Genomic DNA, 16,645 nt, shown 5'->3' on the forward strand with positions numbered 1-16,645 from the left:
TCCACCTCCTTAATGGTTTATAAAGCAGAAACACTGCTCTACCAGTCCTTCACCGTCATGTTAACAATATTCCAGTGATCGAGTTCCAGATATGAGTGACATGAGTCACACGGTTGCCACGGAAAGTCTCGGAAGGGGATACATGAGTGCTTTGACAAAGTGTGTGAACTCACTGCCACCGAAGCAATCCTCGCTTTATAATGCGTTTCCGTTTTGAGACATCAGAGGTTATGAGGATCTTCGGCAGATGGTGGGAAAGTTGACTCTACATCTGAGTTGTAGGGGGTTCCGCCTGGCACGTTGTCGTCGCGGTGTCTTTTTAACAAACAGCGTGTGATGTGTTCTGCCTATATATAATCCTTTGTGGGATTGAATGTTGAAAGCAAAAGACAGCAAGTGCAAGCAGGAATGAGGAACACTGTGTGAAAGTTGTATTTCCAAGGCGGAGACATGGGAATTAAAGCTAGAGAACTGTACTATGATATAACACTTCAAAGATATCCAGAAATGACACGGTATGGCCACTTTTCTGTTCATCTCTGTTGGGTGAATCACTGCAGCTTTTTAAGCACCAATTTCCCATTTTAAGTGATCATTCTATAGAAAACCACTCATTTAAATCCATCAAGGTCCATTAATGGGAGCTGAATGGAGAATATGGAGGTCAAAGGGACTAGTGGAAGTGGATTTTGCAGCCGAAGAGGGATGTGTATGTGTAGGTGTGTATTTATTTTGTTTAGAGGGCAGTCACATGAGACACATTTAACAAAGTGCATTCTCAGCGTAGTATGTGTGGGGAGTGACGACCACAACAAAGCTCACATTTCAGTACAATTCCTTTCTCCTCATCTTGCTTTCTGCCTTAAAGGACTTTGCTTATGAACTGAATTTCTGCAAATCAAAGACTTTGATGTAGATGCGTGTACACAAATACACACAAGCACCATCTGCTGAGCCATTAGACATGTCTTACTGTAAATAAGCCTGAAGACACACACACACGCACACACACGCACCTAGCGAGCAGCATGGCATCATGCCCAGCCTTGCCCCAGGTGTCTCAGCGTTGATATATTGGTGTGGCCTCAGATGAATCCATGCAGGCCAGACTAATGCTCTTATTAAAAGCTTTTTAAAGCCCAGCCTAACAGAGAGAGTGAGAAAGAGAGAGGAGAGGTGACGTATTTTAGCATATTAATATCCACCTCAGGTGCTAATTTCCCCCGTAAGTCACACGTGTCACCAGCTGTTATGGAAGACAGTGGAAATGAAAAGACAGCTAAATAAATAGAGAGACTGGGGCGACTGAGTGAGGAACAAGAATAAAAAGAGGAGGTGTAAATCACATTAATGAATAAGCCTCATTAGTCGTGCCCATTAGTGTCCTTAGCATGGATTCATTTAACTTCAGCCGACATTGGAGAAGCCCAGTGGCCATGATAGGACGCGGTTTGATTACACACCTGGATGTTTGATCAGTGACACCGTCATTCTGACTAGCAGCGGACAGTCCGTGTAGCTTCTGTCCTTGAATGTGAAATTACAACACCTGCAAAGAAAAAAACAAATGTGGAAACATTTGCCTCCTGAGGATTTCTTCCTTTTCTCAGCTGTTTTACTGGTGTTCTCAGTCTGTTTTATTGCTCCGCAAAGAAATGCTGCCTGTTCCACCGTTAGTGTACACTTTGCACTTTTTCATTCACCTGCCTTTGTTTTTCAAAAACAAATAAATTACTTTTTGGAGGTTTGTACTAAATACTCCTCCTCTCGATGTGTTTGTGTTGTCAACAGGCGGACCCCCAAGGCCGAGACATAGCCATCCGTCCCTTCTTGGAGCACTGTGAGAACACCCACATGACCATTTGGCTGGGCATCGTTTACGCCTACAAGGGGCTGCTAATGGTGAGAGGAAAGGGTTAACCTTTCATCATGTACTCACAGTCTGTACACATACATTTACACAATGAATGTAATCAATGTGTACTTCCCAAAAATGTCAAACTATTCCTTTACATTGTTGTGATATCAGTTTAGTGTTGTTGCTTAACTGACCTTTGCTTTAACTCCTACTAATCTTATGCTAATAGCAAGGGCATTGGAAATTAGCAGTAGCTATAAAGGCTCTGATACATTGCATTGGATAATTGTTGAGCAATTTTCTATGTATACTGTATAAGTCTCTTTCAAAATAAACATGAATTAATTAATTTGAAAAAATACAATCAAAAAAAGTTAAAAGACGGAGAGATCAAATTGTAGGGTAACAAGTAGGAGGGGCTTTGCTGTAAAATAATAAGACGGCAACAAAGAAGTTGAGCAGCAGGAAAAGTTTGTATCAAGTGATTGACAGGAGTCCACATCTGTATGAGGCATACAGATGTGGATACGGACAGCGCAGCAAAAAGAAGCATTAAGGCTTGAGTCATCCCTGCCTTCGCAGACACACAAACAAACACACACACACACACACAGTCTCACATATGAATGCATACGCGCGCACATCACCACCACTTCACGTTCGCGTACACATGCTCACACACCTGAGATCCACTAATCCTTGATGACTGCTCCTGTAAATCTGCTGCTTGTCATTCCGCTAACTCTCATTTAGACTTTAGGATAAGCAGGCTGGCCAATTTACACAGCACACAGTGAATTATTCAGCAGGCTGCTGCTGCTGCAACTTTAATGTTCTGCAAAAAAAACGCTCTAAATAAACATTTCACAAGCATGAAACCAAAGGCTGCTTTAGAAAGATGTTCTTCAGATAGTTTTCCTCCTCTTTAAGGAATTCTAATGATTCTAATGATTTTTTTTTGACTGTTTAAGTGTTTCTTAACGCTAAATCAAATAAGATTAAATGTTTCTCGGCACTCCATTTATGAAGAACAATAAAGAGCAGTGTCCAACAAACAACATTAAGATGAATACGACATATTTTATTCTGGAAAAAACAAAAAACTGCATAGCTTTAAAAAGTGAGGATGACGAAACTTTTGATTAACTGTGTGCGCATTGCCCCAGAGATACTGCCTGCAGTTGTTTTTTTTAAAAAGTCTGTTTAACCTTCTCTCAAACATGTTTTAATAAAAACAAATATTACTTTTCCTCTCTTTTCCCCGACAGTTATTTGGCTGTTTCTTGGCATGGGAGACCAGGAACGTGAGCATCCCTGCTCTCAATGACAGCAAATACATTGGGATGAGTGTTTACAACGTGGGCATCATGTGCATCATCGGCGCTGCGGTGTCTTTTCTTACAAGGGACCAGCCCAATGTCCAGTTCTGCATTGTGGCACTGGTGATCATCTTTTGCAGCACCATCACGCTCTGTCTGGTCTTTGTTCCCAAGGTCAGTTTATTTGTGTGTGTGTGTGTGTGTGTGTGTGTGTGTGTGTGTGGTGTGTGTGTGAGCGTGTGTGTGTGTGTGTGTGTGTGTGTGTGTGAGTAGACCTGATTAACTCAAAAACTGGAGTGCTTAATTATCACCAGATTCACACACCACACTTCACTAAATCCTGTGTCCTAAACTTTCAGCGTAAACAGTTATGTGTCGCTTTTTTTGCCCATGTAATTCTACAACAGACCCTAACCCTAACTCTGACTAATACCCCGAAACCCTTCTTCCAGTTAATCACCATGAGGACCAACCCAGACGCAGCCACCCAGAACCGCAGGTTAAACTTCACCCAGAACCAGAAGAAGGAAGACTCCAAGACCTCCACCTCAGTCACCAGCGTCAACCAGGCTAACACTTCGCGACTGGACGGGCTTCAAACTGATAACCACCGCCTCCGCATGAGGATAACAGAGGTCTGACCTGATGAATACACATTCATGTTCATTCATGTCATTTTTTTTCATTGATGGTCATGATTTTACAAGACAAGACGCCGGTGCAGTGGGTGGCAGGGTTTTTAATGCAATCGCTGGATAAGAAGAAGCTTTTGAATGTAATTGAAGAAACGGTAACTGAGCACAAGTTGTACAAGAACTCTGAGAGAGATGCTGTTGTCTCTATAACATCCACACTGTACCTTCTCTCTGATTCATTTCCTTAAAATGTTCACTGACATTGAGTGACAAAAAAACAATCACCTTGGCTTTTCTTATCAGCTCTCTCAGAGGTGAATTGCTGCTGTTATCATTGCTTTTGTTCATGATTGTTTTAAATGAGGAGCTACTCAGACACTAGTAAGGACACGTAAAATGATTAAGTCTTTGGCAGGCAGAAGTCTTTTCCCTTCTTCCCTATGTTTTGAAATGAAAATAAGTTATCCATAGAGCCACACTGGGTAATGTTTGGCTGATAACCATGTAGCCTACTTCAGATAGGTTGTCTTTGAATGATTTCTGCAAACTTGATGAAATTAAAGATGGTTCAGTTTATGATAATAATGTACTCACTCTACTTTTACCCACTTGAAAAAAAACATAAACCAATATTTTCTTTGTTTTTCCTGTTTTATAGCTGGATAAAGAGCTGGAAGAAGTGACCATGCAGCTGCAGGACACCCCAGAGAAAACTCCCTACATCAAACAGAACCATTACCCGGATGCCAACAACATCCTCAGCATACGCAACTTCACAGACGCTAAAGGTGAGAAACTGGCTGTATGTTTCCATATAGCCCTATCGCAGTCATGTTGAGGCATCAGTGTGACACCACCCATTTTAGGCATTCAGTACTTACGAAGCACATGGAAAAATGGACCGATACCAATACTGATATCGTATATCGGTCCGATACTGACTCAAATAGCTGGATCAATAGGCCGATCTGGTACTTGATACCATTATTTTAATAAATAACAATCCAGTACATTTCTATGTATGTATTTATTTGTTACATTTTGTTGTATAAAGTTAGAAAAGTCAAGTTTAAGTCAAGTCTGATGTTGTTTTATACATAAAAGATTGATCTCAGTCTCTTCCACACAGTGAGGCATTCAGCTTATTGATCAGACACTGGTATCGGATCTTACTTTGTATCGGCAGATACCTAAAGCCCAGGTATCATATCAGCATAGAGACCGAAGAAGTCAGATCTGTTCAATCCTAATAGTTAATCCCCCTGTGGCCCTCGTTGGATCGATCGCTTTAACAACTGAGGAACAGCTGTTGCATGTGTTGACGCCAGACGCAGTCGTCAACTAGGTGGAGTGGGCAGATTCAAAGGTCTAGTCCCAGGCAATGAATAGATGAATAGAAAGATACAATCTCACAAAGACCATCCGGAGAAACAGCGTTGATGTTTGGTGGGCGTGAAGTAACAAACACATCACGTACTCTCATGATGTGTTGATGCTCTCCATTACAATCAATACAACCCATGTAGAATCCAAGATGATGTATCTTTTCTTCCTCACTAACTGACTGGAGCTGCTCAGATGGCTTGTTTAATTAATGCTGCTTCTGGTGGCTGAAACTAGATTGCAGCAGTCTGTATAGACCAAGATAAAACCAAGAATGAGCAGCTCAGTAAGATGCAACTCAGTCCTGTCTCGCCTCAATTCAGCGTGATTCAGTCTGATGCAATTTAATATAAAGTCATATTTATAGCCGTAATGAGGTGTTTCACATTATTTATGCAGGTACGTTTGCATATTCGGTGGCTTTCGCGAAGGATTTTAACGCGGCTTTCAGAGCAGCGGCTTGAAATAATATCGTGAATTTTTTATTATTTTTTCCCATTGCTGGAGCTCCTGTCAGCTGCAGGTGAAGAAGGGACACATGAGTACTCTGCCTGACAGCAAGTCTGTGACGTTTCTTGGGATAAGTCATACGATTAGTGAGAGTACCTGCATACTCCACTGCTGCTTAGCAAGTTTTACACACACTGTAGTCACACTTCTCTCCCACCGCTTATTATTAAGCCAAAAGTGAGTCCACACTTGATTTTGCACCTAATTATTTGGTGTGTGGGATGTTGTTTGCTGTGTGTTGAACAATGTACTTGAGAGAAGATTAAAGAAGGGAGGAGGGGTCAGTTAACGTGAACCATAATTGGGTGAGACAAGCAAAGGGAAACACAAGGAGTAAAACATCTAAAATCTGCAGATTGGGAGCAGACGTTGGAACTGTTTGAGAAGTTTCTCATCTGTGAAAGTTCATAGTTACGCAATGAACTGATGGCAGCTAGTTAGTACATTCACCAGGCAACGTGTCAAATGCCTCTTCTTTGTGTTGTAGTTTGTTCTCTGCTTCCTTCTGTTCCTCCTCCTTCTCTGCCTGACACATCCTCCTGTTTTAGCCTTGTTAGGTACCCTTACAAGGATTGATCTGAACTAAAAATATGTCTGTGTTGTGGCACAATTGGTTGATGGAGCGGCTCAGTGTTGTCTTTTTATGGAACGCAGAGAGCTAGAAGTCAGTGCCAAGATTATTTTTGATTAGTAGATAATTAGTAAATGAGCTACCATCTGTGAGATTTTTGATTGTCTTCTGAACCAGAATACTGCATCAAAGTTTGTAAGTTTGATATTTTTTTAGATCAGTTTTTCAGCCGTGTATCAGGGTTCAAATATTGAATCATATTTCCATTCCTCAGAAAAAAAAAGAAAGATTGTGTCGTATTACCTGAAAATATTTGTCTTGCATTATTTAAACGAAGACATTCTAACATTTTTCATTTGTTGAAAATAATCTCTCTAAAGTCCTGGCAGCAGCTGGCGGCTGATATCAGGCTTAATTTGAGTTTACTCAAAATGTCTAATTGTTTGGGCTCATAGCGATACATTTATTTTAGACTAACTCTGTGTATGCACTGTCCTGGTTAGTTTGTCAGGAAGAGAACAGAGACACTTTTTTGTACAAATATTCGTTTACGGAAATATTTTTATAGAAAAAAACTATAATCTGTATTTGTCTTCTCAAAATTGGAGTCAGATTACTAAATACAGTCATATTTAAAAACCTGTGTTGAGTAAAGTAACAAATACCTCTCCCATTGCCACCAGCTGGAGTTGGTAGCAACAACTGTGAATCGGTCATTTTTAAATTGAAATACAGTAGCTGATTTCTGGAGCGCACACGCCTTCCAAAAATAAATTTCACTTCTTTGAAAGGATTAGACAGCCATCAACTATTATTTCCCTCAGCAGGGAAAACATGCTGATGCTGGTAGAGAAATGATCCGTTTGCCTCTTGGGGCATAGGGATCAGATACAATGAAGCGACAAAAGTCGGCTGTCTTATTAATTTATAACGGCATATTCCTGCTCCTGTTAGGTTTTAAAACTGACAGATGAATTAAAACTTAGTAGAGCCACAGCTCTCTCAAAGCAAGACTCTCATATTTAGCGATAGGCCGACCTTGCTATTACTTTTTACTCACACAGAGAAGTCTAGGTTGCTGAAGTGTTCACGATAACGATCTTGTGAGGAGAGAAGGAGAACGAGAGATCAGACGAAGAGAGACAGCACATTAGATGCTGCTCAGAAACGTCAATCTGACATTATGGAAATAAAATCACAGGTCATTAAGCCTCCTTCAAAGATCACCAGCATTATAATCTTTGCCTCAATCTGCTTGTGCTTGGCAGTCATCATCGTCATCATCATCATCGCCGGGCTCCGAGCTGCAGTCATCAGTATTCATAAGAGAGCTGGTCTAAATGTATTGAGGTCCGTGAATGAGTGGCTGTTATAAGTGTAGAACGCCATGTCAGCAGCGATTACCCTCACTGAGAAGCCACACTTCACGTCTCCCTCTATCTCTCTGTCTGTCTGTCTTCATGATGGAGAAAACCTGTGGGCGACAGTTCAGGTGTAGTTTTCTGACGGATTAGCTGCTGAGAACGGATCCATAAAGAAGTGTATAAATATGTGTGTGTGTGTGTGTGTGTGTGTGTGTGTGTGTGTGTGTGTGTGCTTTCAACACAGCTCTGAGTGCTACAAGGTTAGGCTTCTTTTTTTTTTAATGCAAAGAGGACTAGTCTGCTTAAAAATAGTTCAGCGAGCTCAAAGGTCCATGGAGTGCTGTGATCAGTGAATCAGGTCAGCAGGTGCTGGGAAATCTGGGACAACTGGAGAGAAAACTCTGTAGGGGGAAAGAAATCGTCCCATTACTCTCCAGGTACATTTATTATTTTTAACTGATAAGGCTGTTTACTACAATTCTTATTGTGTTTCAACCTCGTCGGCCCCCACAACATCCGGAGCGAAGAATGCAGAAATCAATGTTGGGAAGCCTTTTCTTGTGTCCTCTCCGCCTTCCTCTCTGGATAAGGGTTCTTTCTTTTCTATCTCACTTTGATGCTTTCTTTCTCTTTGCACCCGTTTCCACTTTTTGAATTTGTTCCAAACTGGTGTAAGTTTTAGTTTTTACCTGGGCTTTAATATCACCCTGCATATGTGAGAGATTATCTGTTTTCCTTTTTGGAAAAAAAAGAAGCTGACAGTACAGTCAGTTGACAGACACGGTTGATGACATATTGGCAGGTCACTATTATGAACAACACAAAGGTGTCTTCACATTTGAGCTTATTGATGGGTTTTTGTTTTTTTACAAACAAAGAGGACTCTTTACTTCATTGCAAGACCAGTCGTGACCAGAACTGCAGGGATGTCACTAAATTGGATTATCGGATTTATTTTGTTATTATTATTATTACTGGGATTGCTTATAGAAAACAAATGAAAATTCAACTAGTAAAATTCATCTTTTGGATTGCAATTATTTTGTCAAGACATTTCCTATGCATACATATAGTATATTTGGTAATTAAGAGGTGAATGAAGAGGAAGCTTCATTTGTTTTCTATGGGATTGTGGATGAATTTGAGGAGTGAGGAGTATATGGTTTGTGTGTTGCAGTGAGGGGGTCTGGTCTGGTCTTGGTCTTGACTTGGTCCCCACCCCTCAAAGTATTTGTCTCGTCTTGGTCTTGATACACTCTGGTCTTAGTCAAGACTTGGTCTTTGTTAAGGTGCTCTTGACGACAACTTTCTTTGGTTTGCAAGAGTGAGTTTATCTTTGTGGTGTGAATGAACTGTGCAGCGACACATGTGCATTGATAATAACCCTTCTCAAACCAGGGAATTCATTCATTTTTTTGGTAATGTTGGAATATTAACATGCCATGCTCCCAGGATTTACAGACTGTTATTGCTTTTGCCTGGCACATGCAAAGTCCAGCGTTTGAGCAGTTAAGGATGACAGCCCATTTCACACGGCCTATCATAGTTTTTACAAACCTACATGTGTTTTCAATGCAGATGGAGAGAAGTCGATACTGAAGAATCACCTGGAGCAGAAGCCTCAGGCGCAGTGGGGCTCCATGGATCCTTCCAGAATAAACAGAGGTCCTCTGGAGGATATCAACTCGCCCGAACAGTGAGCTCTTCTATTTCTTCAGCACCTCTACCCCCATGTCCCTCTCGCCGTCTTGTCAGCTTTTTCATCAGACTACACATCACACGTATCGCAACCACCAGCAGTTCTCAGGCGGTTGCTCTGGCAACAGAGCCCTGCGAAAGCATGGACCGGTCCTGCACTTTTCTCTCCCACGCACATCAACATACATATAACCAAATAGTGCGTGTGTCTATTGTCCCACCACGCTCGACTTACTGCAGCACATATAGTCACAGTCAAACACGTACAAAAACACACACGTGTGCTTGTACAGTGTACATGCGTTTACATGCAGTTGATTGGTTTGTTGTCCCGACTTGTAAGAGAAGATGGTCTGAGACACTTGCTGATCTACATTCACTCACTATTCATTAGGAAGCAAAGTAGAGGGATGTTGACTTCATCAATGGAGGGGGGGGGGGTACTTCATGCTTCATTGAGAGCTCTCCCTCCCACACTTGTTTAACTAGACCCAGGAGAAGAATGCGTAACACAGAGGGACAGATGGATGGAAATGAATGGGAGAGGCAGCAGACAAGGTGGGGGTAAAATATTGTAGAGAGGGCAGTTATAGTAAGAAGATGGATAAAGACAGAAGGATGTTTAGATAGGAAAGAGAGACAGAGATGAAGATGAGAAGGCGGAGAGAAAGAAAGAAAGAGGTAGAGACTCACAGAGGCTTATGTAACCAGTGATTTAGAGTTCGCATTGGAAGCAGCTCTGAAAATAGACAGGGAGGAGAAGTAAAGGAACACTTGGAGCTATTCCCGTGCCGCATAAATGTTTGATCACATGGAGGGAAGAGAGACAAAGAGGCAGCGAGCGAGACAAGAAGAGACAAATATAAAGAAGTGAGAAAGGAGGTATGGGAAGAGTAAAGATAGAGGACTATGGTCAGACTTTGTGACATGACGAATGCTACCGAAAGTCACACACCAGGTGTATAATGTTGTGTCTGTGTCATATTATACATCAAAAAATGATGTAATTTATGAGAAAAGTGTTTCCATCACAAGTAGAAACAGGTCAGGACAACTGACTAGGCCCATTAATATTAACAAAATTCACCTAATTACAACTTTTCTCTCGGTCGATCACTGAGTGAGCTTGGATTTCATTACCCGCTCTTAATTTTTTACATAACTGCCATTTTGGTTATGTAATCTTCTTGCGAGCGGCTGGCAGTGGCGCTCGGTGAGAACTGTCACAGCAGGCGGAAGCATGAAATGTTCTTTTTGTCAGATGATCCCAGAAGCTGAGAGGCATAGCGGATTAGAGGTTTAGTAAGGAGAAGTGGAGAAGGGACTGAGGGTGCTAAAGAATACAGGAAAAACAATTGGAAAACATCCTGAGGTCTTTATGAACTATGCTCTGCCTGTCTGTTGTGATCCACCTTTTCTATGTTACTGTAAATGATCATTCCTGACCATTTTTACTGCCATTTCCACATCCCCTTATAATAACTTGAATAGGTTAACCAGCCATTTTGAAGAGATAAACGTTTGATAACTCCAAATAAATGCATTTGCGCAGAGTCATTTCTTTTGTTTCGTCTCATCAGTTAAACAAAAGTAGTTAAAAGTAGGCAATTGTCAGAACAATACAAACTTTCAGTTTCATGTGGCTCAAAGGTGTACTGCAGATATAAATGTTAAATAAAACAAGTTCAAATGTATTTGACGGCCCTAATAAATTCTCTTGCGACCCATTTGTGGGTGCGGACCCAATCTTTGGGAGAGACTGCGGTAGGGTTATGTAATTTATAGTTCTTAATATATGTAGATAATATACGTAAATGTAAAATCTAATCCAATGTCCCAAATAATTACATTCATATTGGATTTTGGAGTACTTTTACATTAAAAGTGTTCTCTGCCGATGCAGCAAGTTTTGTGACCTTAGATGTGGAGGTCAGAGTGGTGGGTGGGAGTGTAGGGCTTCCAGCTTTTATGCCAAGGACCAAAGTTTCTAGTAAAAAATTAAAAAAATCATGTGAAGTACCCCAAAATTATACTTCCATGTATTTGAGTAAATGTACTTAATTACTCTCTATCTCTGTCTCTCACATTGTAACTTTCCTTTTCTGTCTGCAGCATACAGCGTCGACTGTCCTTGCAGCTTCCCATCCTGCACCATGCCTACTTACCTTCCATAGGAGGGGTTGATGCCAGCTGCACCAGCCCCAACGGCAGCCCTGGTTCCAGCCCACGGCACAGACACATGCCCCCCTCCTACCGGGTAATGGTCTCTGGCCTGTGAGCTTCATTCACTCCCCCACCTGGCTCTTTGCAGAGGAGACATGTATGGTTCCTTTTTTTCTACAAAAATAGACTGATATCGTCAGCGTATGTGCGTATTTTGTCTCGGAACAAGGAGGACAAGGAGAGAAGAGGGGGAGGGGGGCACTCCCTCACTCTTCGTACCTCTTCACCCCAGCCTCTCTTGAGAACTGAAACCCTCAGTCAGGAAAGGGGTGGGAGGAGACAGAGTGGGCACTGGATGACTCTTACAAACTCCCATGATTCACAGCAATGTCCCCGTGTTCATCTGCTCCCCTTGCCTAGGAAAATACACATATGCACAGTCAAACAAACACAAAAACACCCAAATACACACACAACCACAGACACACTGATACCCCTATAGCGGAACAGTGGTGGACCAGCCCTGACCTGACGTGTAGCCTTATCTGCTTCAGAGGGGATTGTCTGTTTCTGTTCCTTATCTGTTGTATGAATGTGCTCGCGGCTACGTTTGAGCTTGTCATCTAACTTGAGTATTTCACTGCTTCAGTGACTGGATACCAGTGTGGAGACATGGATTTTACAAAAACCCAACAAAGGAAATCATCCAATATACTCCCCGTCCCCTTCCCGTTCTTGTGGAGACATGTATATATCATCATTTCTGACTTTGATGTACTGTAAGCTTTGTATATGCTGTGAATGGACAATTAAAGGGGTTCTAAATGTAGAGCGTGTAACAGAAGCAGGTGATCATGACATGGAACCCTACAAAGAATTAGAGATGCGTATGAAAGAGATCTGAATTGGTTTGTGTAATTGTTGATCATTTAGATTATGGGCAGCAAAGTAAGAAACATCAAAGCTTGTGAGTCACAGAACATGAAAAGGCACCAGGGGCCCGTTCATCTTAACTTGGAGGAAGACGCACATGCCTCTTTTTTCCATTTCGCTAAATTTGCACCACTGGTTTCATCAGAGTTTTCACATCAGACTTTGCATAAGCCTTTAATATTTTACAATTTGCTTAATATGTCCTCAGAAAGCATGTTATACAGAATATTGATGCTATGCCTTTTAACAGGTCTCCAAGGCTGCATATATGAGAAAATAGAGCTAAAAGGCACCAAAAGAGTGTTCCACAGTTGTTATTTATGTGTGTTTTATGCCAAGAAATGCACACATTTAGATCAAAACGTAAGAGAGCACCTTATGACTTCAGCTGCTTTTCAGACAAGGCATTAGTGACAGGCCTGGTCATATTGATCCCCACAGAGTGGTCTCCGTAGACTGTTAAGATGTCCGTCTGATCTAGCCCTCACAGCTAACCAGCACAGACAGGGGCGATGGCTTCATGTCAATGGGCAAAAGGGCGCAATTACTTTTTTGGAAGAAATAACATTCAAGAGGTGATGTTGGAAAGGATGTAGGTCTACCACCTCCACAACCAGTTGGGATTAAATGGTTGACCTGAATTTCCACGAGCAGTAGTAGAGACAATGGAGACATGGGCGGGAGCCTTGTGTGATAAGCCCCAAACGGCTGTAGCTTTCAGTTCCAAGACGGCGATGACACCACTGCTGGTCACATTGATGGAGCATAAAGCACAGGCGCAGGGCTTTCTGTCACATTCAGTGTCAAGAAAAATCACTTCACACTTAGCAACAGTGAACATACCTCAGTTGCTATGGAAATGTAATTCAGTGCTGTTGAACTGGGCCCAAGAAGGCTGCACTGAGCAAAACGGTCATCGACACGGGAGAAAAGCAAACAGAGACTCCGGACAAAGAAAATGACTTTTTATGGAGTGCAAGATGGTTGTTCTTAGCATATGTTTCACCATTGGTGTCTTGGTTTTTAGTTTTTAAGGCGTTTGTTGAACGCTGTGCCTGTTGTCTTATATTGTAGCCTGCAGGACCCACGGTACATAAATTAGGTGAATTTGGCGCTGACCCGGCAAACTACAACATTGGCCACACATCTGTAAACTGTACAACGTGTCATAGATTTCTTTAAATTAAATTGCCTCGACTTGGTGAAAGCTCCACTTCAGCTGGAGTGGATTTCCTCTGCAAGTTGATGTCTGATCATAAACACTGTCTTTTAGTTAAAAAGGCCAGTCAAGGACACACAATTGGAGTGGGAGACAAGCTAGCAGAGAGCCGCCTGCTATCGGACATATCAGGGTGACTTCCCGTGAGAGCTCCTCCCCTTCCAGCCCCTGCTGAGCACAGGAGCAGGGAAGCCCCGAGCACAGACCTCCAAGGGGTCACGGTGTCTCCCTCATCGTTGCCAATTAGAGAATCACGGTCACCGGACAAGTGAGTGAGAGACATTGCCAGAGGGTTGGTTCTTCCTTCAGGAGAAGAAAACCAACTGCACATTTTATATATTACATTATATGTGATTGTGTACAATTTGCTGATGCCCCCATGATGGTGTCCATGTATGGAATATTTGGTATTTGGCTTTCTCAAGACGGCATGAAATGAAATGTATAATTCACAGAGTTACCTCTGTTTTTGCAACTGTCGTGACAAATCCACTCTGTCGTTTCATCTTCTCACCTACAGTTTAGATTTTTTTTCGTTTACTTAAAAAAAAAATCATGGATTTAAGTTCTTTTAACCTGTTGATCAGCTCACACATGTCAATGCCAAGATTCTCAGTGGACTCAACATCATCATATCGACTATGCTACTGGTTTAGCAGTTATTCACTGAGGGCAATAAAGTGAAAGTAGCAGCAAACGATCAATCCTAATAACCCACTCCTGGCATTTAGCAAATTACAAAATGACTTTTTTTCGTTAATCTAAAATGCCAAATGCAGATCATCAGGTATTGGGGTTTTTTTGTTTGTTTTTTTAGATGTGCCCTGATTTTTTTATTTATTAGGATTCATTTCAAACTTTTTGGATGAAAAACGGATGAAACATTGTTCAAATGCAATTATGGTAGGTCAAGGGCTCATAATTTCCTGTAATCAATAACGTCATGCCAATGGTTTGTATTTGCCACAGGTCTTTCTACCTTTTCAGTTTGCAGATCAAAGTGACATATACGTATATAATTATATCTTTGTATGTGTCATTATCAGGGTTTCTGGAGAACACGAAACATACATGTCCAAAAATATAACAATATGACGTATACATTTAGTGGAAAAAACACACAGGTCCACACTGTTACTGTTTTGTCAGTTTGATATGTGGTATCACATGGAGTTAAGTTCAATTAAAGAGTTTAAAACGAAAAACAAAACCTAGGTTTAATGCAACATGTTCAAGAGGGGCAATAACTTGTTTTCTTATTACAGAAATAATAGAAAACTATATATATATATGTATATGTAAAGTTATTTACGTACATTCTCATTTTTACATTGGAAATATTTCACTAATATGCCACAATGATACTTGGTCTTTTTTTTTTTTCTTTTTTTTTTTTACAGTATCTGTAACTATGTTATGTACAGATGAGGTATAGATATGAAAAAGTTGTATAAAATAAGTATCACACTTGGAACACCTGAACATTTTTTGGAGCCATTAGTTGTTATCGGGGGATTTGAATAACATTCTTCTTTTATTGTCTGAATGTTATGGACAGCCTTTACTTTTCACATCATCGTTAAATAAAGTGAGACTGAAAATAATCTTTGATGTAATAGAATCCTTCCTGTCCTTCTCCATAGTGTGTTTGCATTCATAATGTTGATCCGCACGCAGTCGATCAATGAAGAAGTCAGTCCACAATTTGCTTTTTTCCAAGTTGCTTAAGGTGGAATCGGCAAAATGTCGCTCTTTAGTACCATCTAGTGGCAGCGTTAAGAAACACATTCGTAATCTTCCCCACAATTTACCGAAGAAGTTTTCCACCTGTTCGCTAACTGCTTTAATGCTTCAAAGAGAAGCAGAGATCCACCCATAGAAATAGAATGAGAGTGGATTGGACGTTGTACTGTTTGCCGTCTTCATTTGACTAGTTCAAAAGAAAATGGCGGTTGCTGTAAATTGCTATGTAGACAACACCCATCAGTGGGGTTTGAGATCTCAAATTTGATGATATAACAACATAAATAAGAAGCGATTAAACTTCAACAATCCTCGATTGTTATCCAACAGCAAGGCAACAGAGATAGCGATACACTTCTCCAAACGTCGTACTAATACACTGCTCGTTTGGTCATTACGTGGCCATTACCGCAATACCTCACCTCGGTGAGTTAATGACAATGTTACATAAAAGTGGCCGCCACTAAAACATCACACTATCATAACAAATTATACATTTTTTCGACATGCTTTTCTAAACCTTGTTTCGACATGCTATACCATTACTTTTTATTAAAAAAATTCCAACATGCTATACTATGACTTTTGTCGACATGTTATACTTTAACTTTTTCATGACTTTTTTAATACGTGTTGCAATCTGACTCAAAGGCTGCAACATGAACGGGAGACCAGACGAGTTAAAAGTAATAAATACACACATACATTTAAAGGATCCATAAACTAAACAAACATGGCGAGTCAGTAATCAGTATTGTCAGCACGTGTAGATGTGTGAAAATGTCTGAAACAACCAAAACAAAACAGCAGCCGTGTCACCCAAGCAAAAGGCTTGAACCACACCAGGCTCAGGCGGGGCTCATCAGTTGCTGATCAACATCCTGAAAGACATATGACTTTTTTCAACATGCTATAATATGACTTTTTTATGATTTTTTGACATACTATACTATTACTTTATTATGACTTTTTTCAACATACTATAGTATGAATCTTTCACCGACATACTATATTATGACTTTTTTCAACTTACTTTTTTTGAAATATACACTATGACTCTTTCCCATATTCTATACTATAAATTTTTTATGACTTTTTTCGATGTATTTCTTTTTACTTTTTTCAACATGCGATACTATCATTTTTTTCAACATGCAGCTAAATCTGAGAAAATGGGCAAATAATGCATGACTACACACCACCAGAGACAAGTAAAAAAATATATTTTCATAATCTGGGTAAATCAAAT

The 16,645-nt window shown here is 40.7% G+C and overlaps 1 protein-coding gene across 1 annotated transcript in view; it reads left to right on the forward strand.

Annotated features, from left to right (window-relative positions):
• Positions 1-15,606, forward strand: part of gabbr2 (gamma-aminobutyric acid (GABA) B receptor, 2) — a 153,258-nt gene extending 137,652 nt beyond the window's left edge. Inside the window, exons 14-19 of the mRNA XM_076106019.1 lie at positions 1,792-1,902; positions 3,127-3,351; positions 3,630-3,812; positions 4,471-4,600; positions 9,219-9,336; positions 11,451-15,606. Coding sequence (XP_075962134.1) covers positions 1,792-1,902; positions 3,127-3,351; positions 3,630-3,812; positions 4,471-4,600; positions 9,219-9,336; positions 11,451-11,616 — 933 coding nt within the window. The 3' untranslated portion in view covers positions 11,617-15,606. The remainder of the gene's footprint in view (positions 1-1,791; positions 1,903-3,126; positions 3,352-3,629; positions 3,813-4,470; positions 4,601-9,218; positions 9,337-11,450) is intronic.
• Positions 15,607-16,645: the final 1,039 nt, after the last annotated feature.

Source organism: Anarhichas minor, unplaced genomic scaffold (assembly GCF_050575085.1).
Source record: "Anarhichas minor isolate MPS153535 unplaced genomic scaffold, ASM5057508v1 ptg000033l, whole genome shotgun sequence".
Classification (NCBI taxonomy): domain Eukaryota; kingdom Metazoa; phylum Chordata; class Actinopteri; order Perciformes; family Anarhichadidae; genus Anarhichas; species Anarhichas minor.